At 45.1% G+C, this 12833-nt stretch overlaps 1 protein-coding gene across 2 annotated transcripts in view; it reads left to right on the plus strand.

The window, feature by feature from the left end:
• Positions 1–12833, plus strand: part of SRPX (sushi repeat containing protein X-linked) — a 142683-nt gene that overhangs the window by 79500 nt on the left and 50350 nt on the right. For both annotated transcript variants that reach the window (XM_061135929.1, XM_061135930.1), the window contains 4 exons: positions 959–1085; positions 4506–4627; positions 5634–5813; positions 7553–7686. In XM_061135929.1, the coding sequence (XP_060991912.1) occupies positions 959–1085; positions 4506–4627; positions 5634–5813; positions 7553–7686 (563 nt within the window). The remainder of the gene's footprint in view (positions 1–958; positions 1086–4505; positions 4628–5633; positions 5814–7552; positions 7687–12833) is intronic.

A 12833-nucleotide genomic window follows, 5' to 3' on the forward strand; every position in this document is an offset into this window, starting at 1 on the left:
GGGGAGAATGGGGTAGAATGGATACATATATATGTGTATACACACACACACACACCTGGGTCGGAGGGGAGAATGGGGTAGAATGGATACATATATATGTGTATACACACACACACACCTGGGTCGGAGGGGAGAATGGGGTAGAATGGATACATATATATGTGTATACACACACACACACACACCTGGGTCGGAGGGGAGAATGGGGTAGAATGGATACATATATATGTGTACACACACACACACAGCTGAGTCACTCTGCTGTGCGCCTGTAACTATCACAATCATTGTTAATCGGCTATACCCCAATACGGGCTTCCCTGGTGGCTGAGTGGTAAAGAACCCACCTGTGATGCAGAAGACGCAGGAGGCCTCGGGTTTGATCCCTGGGTTGGTAAGATCCCCTAGAGGAGGGCATGGCAACCCACTCCAGTATTCTTGTCTGGAGACTCCCATAGTCAAAGGATCCTGATGAGCTACAGTTCATAGGGTCGCAAACAGTCGGACATGACTGAAGTGACTGAACACGCATGCATATCCCAATACAAAATAAAAAGTTGAACTCGGCAGACAAGAAGGGGCAAGATGAAGGGAAAGAAGATAAATACAGAAGGGGTGAAGAAACCCTTCAAAAATAGGGAGCACCTAGAGCTTTGGGCACCCGCAAAGATGGTACAGTGGTAAAGAACCTGCCTGCCAGTGCAGGAGATACAAGAGACAGGGGTCCAATCCCTGGGTCAGGAAGATCCCCTGGAGAAGGAAATGGCAACCCATTTTAGTATTCTTCCTCTGGGAAATCTCATGAACAGAGGAGCCTGGTGAGCTACAGTCCATGGGGTCACAAAGAGTCAGATACAACTCAGCACAGAGCTTTGGGCATGTCCAGTGGTGGGTTGGGTGTCGAACCCCAGGTTAATATTTCCTGATGATGGTGAGAATATTCTGATTATATTTTCAGATCTCGAACCTCCTAGAATCAAGTGTCCAAGTGTGAAGGAACGCGTTGCAGAACCCAACAAGCTGACAGCCCGAGTGTCCTGGGAGACGCCCGAGGGAAGAGACACAGCAGATGGCATTCTCACTGAGTAAGTGCAACTTGGCAGCTGGAATGAGGTTGCCTGTTTATGTGAGAAATTCACTACCAAGAATAAGGAAGTGTGTATCTGCTGGTCAGTGTATGCTTTTGGACTCGGTACAGCACTCTTTCAGCCATACCTCATTCATTTCTTTATTTTTCTTCACTGTCTGGCATACTACATTCTTCACTGATGTATCTGTTTATTGCCTGTCTCAACTACAGTATGTTTGCAGCCATATCCTTAGTGCCCAGAACCATGCCTAGCACATAGTTGCTACTTAGTAACTATTTGTTGAAGGAAAGAAAGGAAGTCAGAAGGAGTGGTGGGGAGAAGGGAGGAAAAGGGACAGAAGGAGGAAGAGGAAGCCAAGTGGTTAATTCAGGGAAAGACTCACTGCCATTGTCTGCTAGGCCCTCTACCCAGGCCTTCCTAAGCCACCGCCTCCCTGGGAACCTATGTCTCCCAGGTGGAGCTCAGTGTCGCCCCCTTGTGCTCGGGGAGTATGTTTTAGAGCAGAACTCCAAAATCTCTTGTTTTGGCACCTGTTTCTTTCACAACTTTTGATTTTTAATTTTTTAATATATGACCATTAAACACTTAAACCACTTGTAAATAAAAGAGGAGTCCTTCTGCCTTATTCCCCACTCCAACCCCCTTCTCCAGGACCAACTGCACAAAGAGTTTGAAATACATCCCCAAAATCTTTAAAAATGGGTGGTTCCCTTCAGTGAAGTTCAGCCACATGTTGTTCTAATCTATCAGCTGCACCTGTGTCCCTGCGGCTATGGATAGGCCCTCATGTTCCCTGGAGGCCACTTCTTCAGATATGAAGTAGCATGTTCACATCCATGCCTAGAGTACATGGTCCTATTAAACCTCCCCACCGAGTTTCCATCTGTGGACAAAGAACACCTCTGACTTACCCCTGGTGAGCCATACAGCAGGGCAAGGCTTTCTAGAATTCTGTCAACCCAGGCTGGGCAAGAGAATATGTTTCTAAGCCATTATTAGCCATAAAAGAACATTTTCTTCTAGGAAGAGGCTCCGTCTTTCACCCCTAGGACATTTTGTTCTGACAGCCTGATAATTTTTCCCACCATCTAGCTTAGATCATATTTGTTATGTTTCCCCTTGTAATTCCTCAAAGATAAAGTGTGAGTATTAAGAAATTATTTGTTTGCTGTCACATACATATGTCACCCCTTAAGGAGAAACTTTAGGCAATGGGGATTAAAAATATAAGTCACAGTTGATATAACCATGTCATGTGTCATGTGTGTGTGCTCAGTCATGTCCAACTCTTTGTGACCCCATGGGCTTTAGCCTGCCAGGCTCCTCTGGCCATGGGATTCTCCAGGGAGAATATTGGAGTAGGTTGCCATTTCTTCCTCCAGGGGATCTTCCTGACCCAGGGAGGGATCAAACCCAGGTCTCCTACATTGGCAGGCAGGCGGGTTCTTTACCCCTGAGCCACCTGGGAAGCCCTTGATGTCATCAGGGATTGGCTTTTACCAATTGTTGAATCTTTTGGGACCCGGCAGGATGCCTGGCTCTGCCCCTAGCCCATAACAGATTCTTAGATTCTCACAACTGCGATTGCTATTGAAATCTGGTATAATATACACACAATATCAGGTCATCAGATGACTCTAGCTATCTAGCAAGGATATTCACCTTGGCATTTTCATGGTAATCTGTGTGTTACAGCTAGAAATGTGACATTTTGAAAGAGCATCTTGGTAACCCGAACCATCTGTTTAGAACAGCTATTGGCTTCCTAAATTCTATAGCCCAGAGCCATCAGAGGTGTGGAGCAGAATGAGGAGTTCAGATAAGGCTGTCTTTTCCCCCTTTTCAGCTCTTGCTTGGCCTCCTTGCTTCTCTGGCATTTCTCTTCTTTTCCTCGTGTCTTTTGCAAGCTTCTGTTCTGTAGTCCCCTTCTGGAGGGGAAGGTTCTAGTGTTAGGTGCTGAGAAAAGTGCTTCCTGTGAGCTCCCATATTTATGCCCTATGACTGTTATTTGCATGTCACACATGAAAGAGAGTCTCCAAGAGGTGAGTGGCCACTCATGTTTGAAGTCTGATTCCTCTCAGGTTTATTTGCTTTTAAAGTGTGCTTGCTGATGAGGACCTTAAAGCACCTAAGGCCCAGTGTGATGCGTCTGTAATGCTGGGATGTCTGGCGCTCTCTTAACACCCCTCACTGCATACTTGTAAACAACTGCCTTGTCCACCTATGTGGAAGGTTCTCCTCAATGGTGACAGTGAGAGTTTCACATGCACATTGTCAGTCAATATTCTTTTCATTCCTCAGACGTGTAGAAAGAAGGGAAATTATCTATTGAAAAACAATTGATCATATTGTACCTACTGATATTCTTATCAGACAACTGAGAAGAAAGATGTGGGAGTCACCCTTGCTCTGTGACCTTGGGTGGGTTCCTTGATCTTTTGATGGCTCAGTTTCCTCATCTGTGAAATGGATATAATAATGCCTATGTCATAGAGTTGTTGGGAGGATTAAATAAACTACTGTATATGTGTGTGTGTGTGTGTATAATGTGTAGAACCATGCCAGACATGTGTAAGGTTTATATATTGGGCTTCCCTGGTAGCTCAGAAGGTAAAGAATCTGCCTGCAATACAGGAAACTGGGTTCGATCCCTGGGTTGGGAAGATCCCCTGGAAGAGGGAATGGCAACCCACGCCAGTATGCTTGCCTGGAGAATCCCCAGAGAGAGAGGAGCCTGGCAGGCTACAGTCCATGGGTTGCAAAGAGTCAGACACGACTGAGTGACTCAGCACACACAGCACAAAGAATAATAATAATGATAATAATACTAACTAATAATAAAGATAATAACAACTTGAGTTATTATTATGATCACCATGAAAATCACAGTGAATTTGCCTTTTGTTCAGGAAAGGTCATCACCGAGATAAAAAAAAGCAAAGAAAGTTCTAGCGCCCCCTGCAGGCCCAAATTGCCAGTGACTGCTGGGACTACCCTCTCAAATGATTTCCGTCAAAGAAAATTCCCTCATCCTCCCAATCAGGCAGCAGTTCAGGTCTCCCTTGGACCAAAGGAAGGAAGACTTGGGCTCTGGGTTCTTAGCGTTTCCCATCCTCTGTTCTACATCCCAACATGAAAAACCAGTCTGATCTTTCCAGAAACTGGGGACTTCCATTTTCCGGCCTCAAACTGCACTTCCAAAACAGAGTGAAACTCAGAAAATTCTCTTCTGTGAGAATTAAACTAGTAAAACTGGCCTAATGGCAGTCCCTTGGAGTCTCTGTATCTTGAACAGAATGGGTGCTCAACAAACACTCATGATGGTCCTCTTTGATCCTTAGGCCATCATGGCCTGATTGTTGTTAGGGCCTACAGCGATCATCTTTGGTGTTTCTGATTTTTTCCCCCTTTAAGTGTTATTCTAAAAGGCCCACCCCCAGGCTCGCATTTTCCAGAAGGAGACCACAAGATCCAGTACACAGTCTATGACAGAGCCGAGAACAAGGGCACTTGCAAATTTCGAGTTAAAGTAAGAGGTAAGATGACTGCTTCTTGGCTTTTTTTTTTTTTCCTCTCTTTGTAAGAACAGAGGGAAGCAGAGGCTCAAGCTAGAACCTTCTGTGAGTGCCCATTGTCAGAGGGAGATTTGCCTGCTCTGGATTTGCCTCTGATCATGAGGCTAGGGGAAGGGTGCCACCTCACTGCCTAAATTTCACAATTCAAATCCGGATGAGGTTGAGTGCTGGCAGATGATTGAAGGTGTCCAAGAAAGCAGTAAGCTCCTCTTACATGAGCCCATCGCTGGCTGTCCCAGAACAATAGTATTTAATAGCTTTTCATGTATATTATCAAGTGTGAAACAGATCTCCAGTCCAGGTTGGATGCATGAGACAAGTGCTCGGGGCTGGTGCACTGGGATGACCCAGAGGGATGGGATGGGGAGGGAGGTGGGAGGGGGGATCGGGATGGGGAACACATGTAAATCCATGGCTGATTCACGTCAATGTGTGGCAAAAACCACTACAATATTGTAAAGCAATTAGTCTCCAACTAATAAAAATAAATGGGAGAAAAAAAAATAAAAACTATTAAAAAAATCGCTTTTCCACTCCTGGGCTTCAGTGACCAGCCAAAGCCTATTTGAGTCCTTCTATGAAGGAGGTTAGGAGCCCCTTAGGTAGCCCACCAGCCGACCATGTTCTTGGTGTTCCAGAACCTTTGGGAAAAAAAGGTTTTTAAGGTTTAGTTTGAACTTCATGGTTTGGGTAGCTAATAACTAGCCATCTTTACTCCTTCCTCTTCTGGGTTCAACCTCCTCATCTAGACCACGGGGAGCTGAATCAGTTCATCTCAGTGGTCTTGTTGGTTTGAACAGTGACCCTCCCAAGGCCCACCCACTGGCAGGTAGCCACACCTGCCCCTCGCTACACACCCGCCCAGTGTAGAAGCTGGTGTTTCTGACTCCTGCTCTTCCCTGCTTACTTTGTGGTGGGGGGCAGGGGCACTCAGCACTGACACCCTCTGGGCTTGTGTCCCACACAGTGAGACGCTGCGGCAAGCTCCATGCCCCGGAGAATGGCTACATGAAGTGCTCCAGTGACGGCGATAATTACGGGGCCGTGTGTGAATTCTCCTGCGTCGGAGGCTACGAGCTCCAGGGGAGCTCTGCCCGAGTATGTCAGTCCAACCTGGCTTGGTCTGGCGCTGAACCCACCTGCACAGGTACGAGGGCAGCTCTCTCTCCAGCCAGCAGCAGACCCTGAAGCCCCTTTGGTTCCGATTGCCAGGACAGGGAGGCTTTTGTTCTATATACTTTGAAAGGTTCAGCGCCAGCCATCTTCATCTATTGGGTGATAACAGTCCTCCAATAACTGGGCAGCCCAGTCTTGCCCACTCTCCTCCTTTGCCTCTGCTCATCTTCTGATTTCTCTCACATGTCCTCTAAGGAGGAAGCAGGAGGTAGGAGCCCAGGGTTCATTATAAATCAGTGGCATTATGAATTAGCAAAGTCTGCACCCTTGGGACCTCCCTGACAGTCCAATGGCTATGACTCTGCGCTCCCAATACAGGGGGCCAGGGTTCGATCCCTGATCCCACATGCCACAATGAAGAGTCGCGTGCCACCACTAAAACCTCATGCAACCCAAACAGACAACATCTATACCCTTGTTCTTCTCTTCAAAGCCAGTACGCTACTGTGTACAGATGATAGAGCCCCTGCTTTGCAGCACTAGCTGGAAAGTCCCGCAGATCTTGGGCCTTTGGGATCTTTCCTCCTAATGTCAAATGAGGAAGCAAATACTTTACCTTATCCTGGAGCTGTTGAAAGGATGAAATGAGGTCATCTATTGAACAGTGGAATTGAGCAAGACTTGGCATATGGTCCCGGGGTTGGGAAGATCCCCTGGAGAAGGGAATAGCAACCCACTCCAGTATTCTAGCCTGGATAACAGCAACAATAACGAAACTAAAACTTTCAATACCTGTCAGCTGTTATTACTGAGGAATAAAAATTGGGCTGGGTAGCGATCATAGTGTGACATTTGGACTAGCCAGAAAATTCTGGACATGGCTTCTATTTCTTTACTCCACTTTTTCTCATTTCCTAGTACTTTCTCATCTTTATGCTTTCCCTTTAATCTTAGCCGCTCAGAATTAGCTCAGAGAGAGAGACGGAGACACAGATACATACATCAACAGCTAAATGCCTGAGGCTCTTAAATTTTATTAAAATACAAAGAACATCCCTCTTTCTTTCCCTGTCTCATTTCCTGGGGTAGGAGAGTAATGCCCCCCACCTCTAGTGCGCTGCAAACATATCCACATCGTAATCCCCAGAACCTGTGAGTGTATTACCTTATGTAGCCAAAGGGACTTTGAAGTTGTAAATTAAGGATTTTGAGATGGGGAGAAGCACATGGATTATCCAGGTGGGCTCAATGGAATCCCAAGCATCCTTAATAAGAGGGAGGTGGAACTGCTCTCAGAGAGGAGTGAGGTTGGAAGCTGCTGCGCTGTTGGCTTTGAAGGTGGAGCAAAGGCTAGGAGCCAAGGAATGCAAGGCGGCCTCTAGATTCTGGAAAAAGGCAAGGAAACAGATGCTCCCCCAGGGCATGTGGGTTGGGGGCGGTGGGGGAGGGGGCACAGCACTGCCAACAGCCTTGACTTGACCCCAGTGAAACCCGTTCCAAACTTCGCACTGCCAGATTTGTAAGAGAATGTGTGTGAAGCCCCTAGGTTTGTGGTGATGAGTTGACCACAAGCCAGAGGAAACTAACATGCGTCCCCATTCCCCAACTGAGTGCTCTTTGGGACCACCTCCCGAATAAACTGAAGACTTCTAGTTGAGTCTTTATCTCAGGGTTTACTTCTTACACATATGTTTCTGTGTCTCATCACAGGCTGTATTGAGCCAGAAGCAGTAGAGGGTTTCTGACCTACCTAACTGTTTCTGATTACAGCCATGAATGTCAATGTCGGCGTGAGAACAGCAGCTGCACTTTTGGATCAGTTTTATGAGAAAAGAAGACTGTTCATTGTGTCCACCCCCACAGCCCGAAACCTCCTCTACCGGCTGCAGCTGGGGTTGCTACAGGTGAGTCCTGGCAGCAGGGCTGAGGCAGGAGGGAGACCTCTGAACAGGAAGGGCCCGACCATTTCATTCAAAAGCAAAGGCTAGATTCAGTTCTTAATCCATTTCCCGGGAACCTCAGGAACTGGCACTTCAGAACTCCCACCATTCATTTCTGGGTCTGGGCTATAACCTGATTAGCATTGACACCCCAGAGCTAACCCAATCGTTTTCCAAATAATGAGGTTTGTTTGTCTTCACTAATAAGCCTAACTGACATGCTGTTCAGGTTCAGCCAAAGAACAAATTGTCTTTGCTGAACCCGGCCAGGGTATGCCTGGGAGGGAGGCCATCTATCTGTTGTTTACCCAGAAGGCTGACTCAAGAACTGAGAAGAGTCCAGGGGCCCTCAGGCCCCACATGCCACCTCAGGGAGCTCCCCCAGCTCCCACAGAGCTCCTCAGAGGGGGTGAGCATCTTTCAGAAAAGCAGTTCTCTGAACCATGGTCCATGGACTAGCTGTGTCAGCCTGGGAGCTTGTTAGGAATGCAAATTTTCAAGCCCCCACCCAAGACACACTGGATCAGAAACTACCTGTTAACAAGACCTCCAGGTGACTCCTAAGAACTTCAGAGTTGGGGGGGTGGCTTTTCTAGGAAATGTGCCCTTCTGAGCTGTGTAAGTTTTGTAGCTACAAAATGAGGCAACCAGTGTCTTTTGGGAGGGGAAAAAAAGCCAGAAACTGAAAGGATTGAATTAGAACTTGCTTGATTTTTGTCCTGAAGCATGTTGTCAATAAGAGTGGCCAATCTGATTGAAGAGGTGGGATGCTGTGCTGGGTCATAGACGTGGTGTTGCATATTTTGGGAGAAATGTTTCACCCAGGTGGTGCTAGTGGTAAAGAATCTGCCTGCCAATGCAGGAGACGCAAGAGATGTGGGTTCAATCTGTGAGTTGGGAAGATCCCCTGGAAAAGGAAATGGCAACCCACTCCAGTATCCTTGCCTAGAGAATCCCATGGACAGAAGAGTCTGGCGGGCTGTAGTTCATGAGTTCACAGAGTCAGACACAACTGAGTGCATGCTTGTGCACACACACACACATACACACACAGACACGACAGTAAACAGAATTAGATGTTCGGAACAATCTTGGTTTAATCAAAGGGCTACAATTTAACTTTTCAGCTTTAAAGCTGACATTGAATAATAAAACTGTTCATTCTCCACCTGTACTTGGACTTCCCATGAACTCTGAAGAGCCATATAAAAAGTTTGGGGCTCCCTTGATAGGAACCTAATTTATCTCGTCTTTACCTCCAGTCCCTGCCACCTGACCTCCACCTTATGTCCCCTTGTCCCAGCGAGGGGCTTGCTCTTGGGGTAGCACAAGGTGACAACACTCCATCGGGTGGGGAACTGGCCTTGCAGGCTCTATCCCATAACTATACATTTCCCGACCTCCTCTTATTTCCATGGCATTTGTAAGTAAAATTGTATTGAAGCGCAGCCAGGGCTTGCTCATTTGTGCATTTTGCTCATTTGTGCATTCTTTCCGGCTGCTTTAGCATTGCAGTGGCACCATGGAATAGCATCTAATGGCACCATTAGAACAGAGACCAGCCAGCCCCATGGAACCTACAATCTTTACTCTCTGGCCCTGTACACAAAACGTTTGCTGACCCCTTCCCTAGTCTAGCCCACTCCTTCAGGTACTTGCTAAGTTACTAATCAACTAGTTGGTTAAGATCCTTGATATCAAGGTATTGATATGTGACCTCCCCCTTCCAACATATTTACATTGGCATTTTAAGCAGAGCCTTCAAAGAAAGGTTTGATTGGCTTATGTGATTGTTAGAATAGGAAAAATGTAATTTCTACCTTTTTTTTTTACACTCTTCTACCACTTCTATCATCCCATACAGAGATATTTCAGTGAAACTGTAATAAAAACTTGGTGTTCTCATACCTAAGGATTTTAAACTTTCTTTCTCCCATTTAGTCATCATTCATCTTAAATTACTTTTTTGTTTCCTTATTGCTACTGCTGATACTGATGAGACTTCCTGGCATGTGGTTGAGCAGGTCATGGTTCTTGCCAAGGACCAGCTCAGAGGACTGGAACATTTTCTTTTTTAAAAAAAATGAGGTATGATGGACATCTAACATACTAGTTTCAGGTGGACAACATAATGACCCAATATTTGTGTATATTGCAAAATGATCATAACAGTAGTCCATTTAACATCCATCACCATACATAGCTACTAAAAATGGTTTTCTTGTGATAAAACCTTTCAGATCCACTCCCCTAGCTACTCTCAAATATACAATACAGTTTTATTAACTAGAGTCACCAGGCTGTATATTACATCCCCATAAGTTTTTCATTTTATTACTAACAATTTGTACCTTTTGACCCCCTTCACCCATTTTGCCCAACTCCCAGCCCCCACTTTCGGAAAACAGTCTGTTCTCTATATTCATGAACTCAGTTTGTTTTAGTTCTTTGGGTTTTTAAGATGCCACATGTAAGAGAGATCATATGATATTTATCTTTTTCTCTTTGACTTACTTAACATAATGCCCTCAAGGTATATCCACATTGCAAATGGCAAGAGTTCATTCCTTTTTGTGGCAGCGGAGATACACTTCCTCAGTCTGGGTAGTGAACTTCTCACATAAAAGGGGCAGCCTCATTCCAGCTGCCAGGTTGTACTTTCTCAGTGAGAATGCCATCTGCTAAGGACCTACAGAACTTTTTTATTTGTGACTTGCCAACTAAATCAAATCAGAGAGGAGCAGCCTTTCCAAATGATCAATCAAAAATAAAATGCACCTTTTTAGCCTGGTATTTCCCCTCGTCTCATTTGTTTTGCATTTCAGTGAACATTTATTGGGGCTTCTCTGGTGGCTCAGTGGTAAAGAATCTGCCTGTCAATGCAGGAGATCTGGCTCGATCCCTGGGTCAAGGAAGATCCCCCAGAGAAGGAAATGGCAACCCACTCCAGTATTCTTGCCTGGAGAATCCTATGGATAGAGGAGTCTGGTGAGCTATAGTCCATGGGAGTCACAAGAGTCAGACAACTTAGTGTCTAAGCCTTAGTGAGTAAACAAGAACAAATATTGCATTTTATATATTGCATTTTCTTCATCCATTCATCCATCTAGGGACATTGAGGTTGTTTCCATAGCTTGACTATTGAAAATAATGCTGCAGAGAACATGGGGGTGCTTATATCTTTTCAAGCTAAGTGTTTTTCTTTGGATAAATATGCAGAAGTAGAATTTCTGGATCATGTGGTAGTTCTATTTTTAATTTTTTTGAGGAACTGCCTTTCTGTTTGCCCTAGTGGCTGCACCCATTTACATTCCCACCAACAGTACATCAGTTCAGTTCAGTCACTCAGTCATGTCTGACTCTTTGTGACCCCATGGATTGCAGCATGCCAGGCTTCCCTGTCCATCACCAACTCCCAAAGCTTACTCAAACTCATGTTCATTGATTCAGTGATGCCATCCAACCATCTCATCCTCTGTCGTCCCCTTCTCCTCCCAGCATCAGGGTCTTTTCCAATGAGTCAGTTCTTCGCATCAGGTGGCCAAAGTATTGGAGTTTCAGCTTCAGCATCAATCCTTCCAATGAATATTCAGGACTGATTTCCTTTAGGATGGACTGGTTGGATCTCCTTGCTGTCCAAAGAACTCTCAAGAGTCTTCTCCAACACCACAGTTCAAAAGCATCCATTCTTCAGTGCTCAGCTTTCGTTATAGTCCATCTCTCACATCCACACATGACTACTGGAAAAATCAAAGCTTTGACTACATGGACCTTGGTTGGCAATGTAGTAATGTCTCTGCTTTTTAACATGCTGTCTAGGTTGGTCATAACTTTTCTTCCAAGGAGCAAGCGGCTTTTAATTTCATGGCTGCACTCACTATTTTCGGTGATTTTGGAGCCCCCCAAAATAAAGTCTGCCGCTGTTTCCATTGTTTCCCCATCTATTTGCCATGAAGTGATGGGACCAGATGCCATGATCTTAGTTTTCTGAACGTTGCGTTTTAAACCAACTTTTTCACTCTCCTCTTTCACTTTGATCAAGAGGCTCTTTAGTTCTTCTTCACTTTCTGCCATAAGGGTGGTGTCATCTGCATATCTGAGGTTATTGATATTTCTCCCCACAATCTTGATTCCAGCTTGCACTTCCTCCAGCTCAGCGTTTCTCATGATGTACTCTGTATATAAATTAAATAAGCAGGGTGACAATATACAGCCTTGATGTGCTCCTATCCTGATTTGGAACCTGTCTGTTGTTCGTGTCCAGTTCTAACTGTTGCTTCCTGACCTGTATACAGGTTTCTCAGGAGGCAGGTCAGGTGGTCTGGTATTCCCATCTCTTGAAGAATTTTCCACAGTTTATTGTGATCCACACAGTCAAAGGCTTTGGCATAGTCAGTAAAACAAAAGTAGATGTTTTTCTGAAACTCTCTTGCTTTTTCGGTGATCAAACAGATGTTGGCAATTTGATCTCTGGTTCCTCTGCCTTTTCTAAATCCAGCTTGAACATTTGGAAGTTCACGTACTGTTGAAGCCTGGCTTGGAGAATTTTGAGCATTACTTTGCTAGTGTGTGAGATGAGTGCAATTGTGCAGTAGTTTGAGAATTTTCTTGGGCATTGCCTTTCTTTGGAATTGGGATGAAAACTGACAATTTTTAGTCCTGTGGCCACGGCTGAGTTTTCCTTATTTTCTGGTATATTGAGTGCAGCACTTTCACAGCATCATCTTTTAGGATTTGATAGCTCAGCTGGAATTCTATCACTTCCACTAGCTTTGGTTTTTAGTGATGGTTCCTAAGGCCCACTTGACTTCATATTCCAGGATGTCTGGCTCTAGGTGAGTGATCACACCATCGTGATTATCAGTACATAAACTTTTCCTTTTCTGTATGTCCTCAACAGCATTTGTTATGTGTCTTTTTCTTTCCCCCTTTTGTAGCACTGGTTTATTAAGAGTGAATCCCTATCAGTATTTGTAGACTATCAGTAGTCATGTATAGATGTGAGAGTTCAACTATAAAGAAAGCTGAGCACTGAAGAATTGATGCTTTTGAACTGTGGTGTTGGAGAAGACTCTTGAGAGTCCCTTGGACTGCAAGGAGATCCAACCAGT

The sequence above is a fragment of the Dama dama genome, chromosome X (assembly GCF_033118175.1).
Source record: "Dama dama isolate Ldn47 chromosome X, ASM3311817v1, whole genome shotgun sequence".
NCBI classification, from domain to species: Eukaryota; Metazoa; Chordata; class Mammalia; order Artiodactyla; family Cervidae; genus Dama; species Dama dama.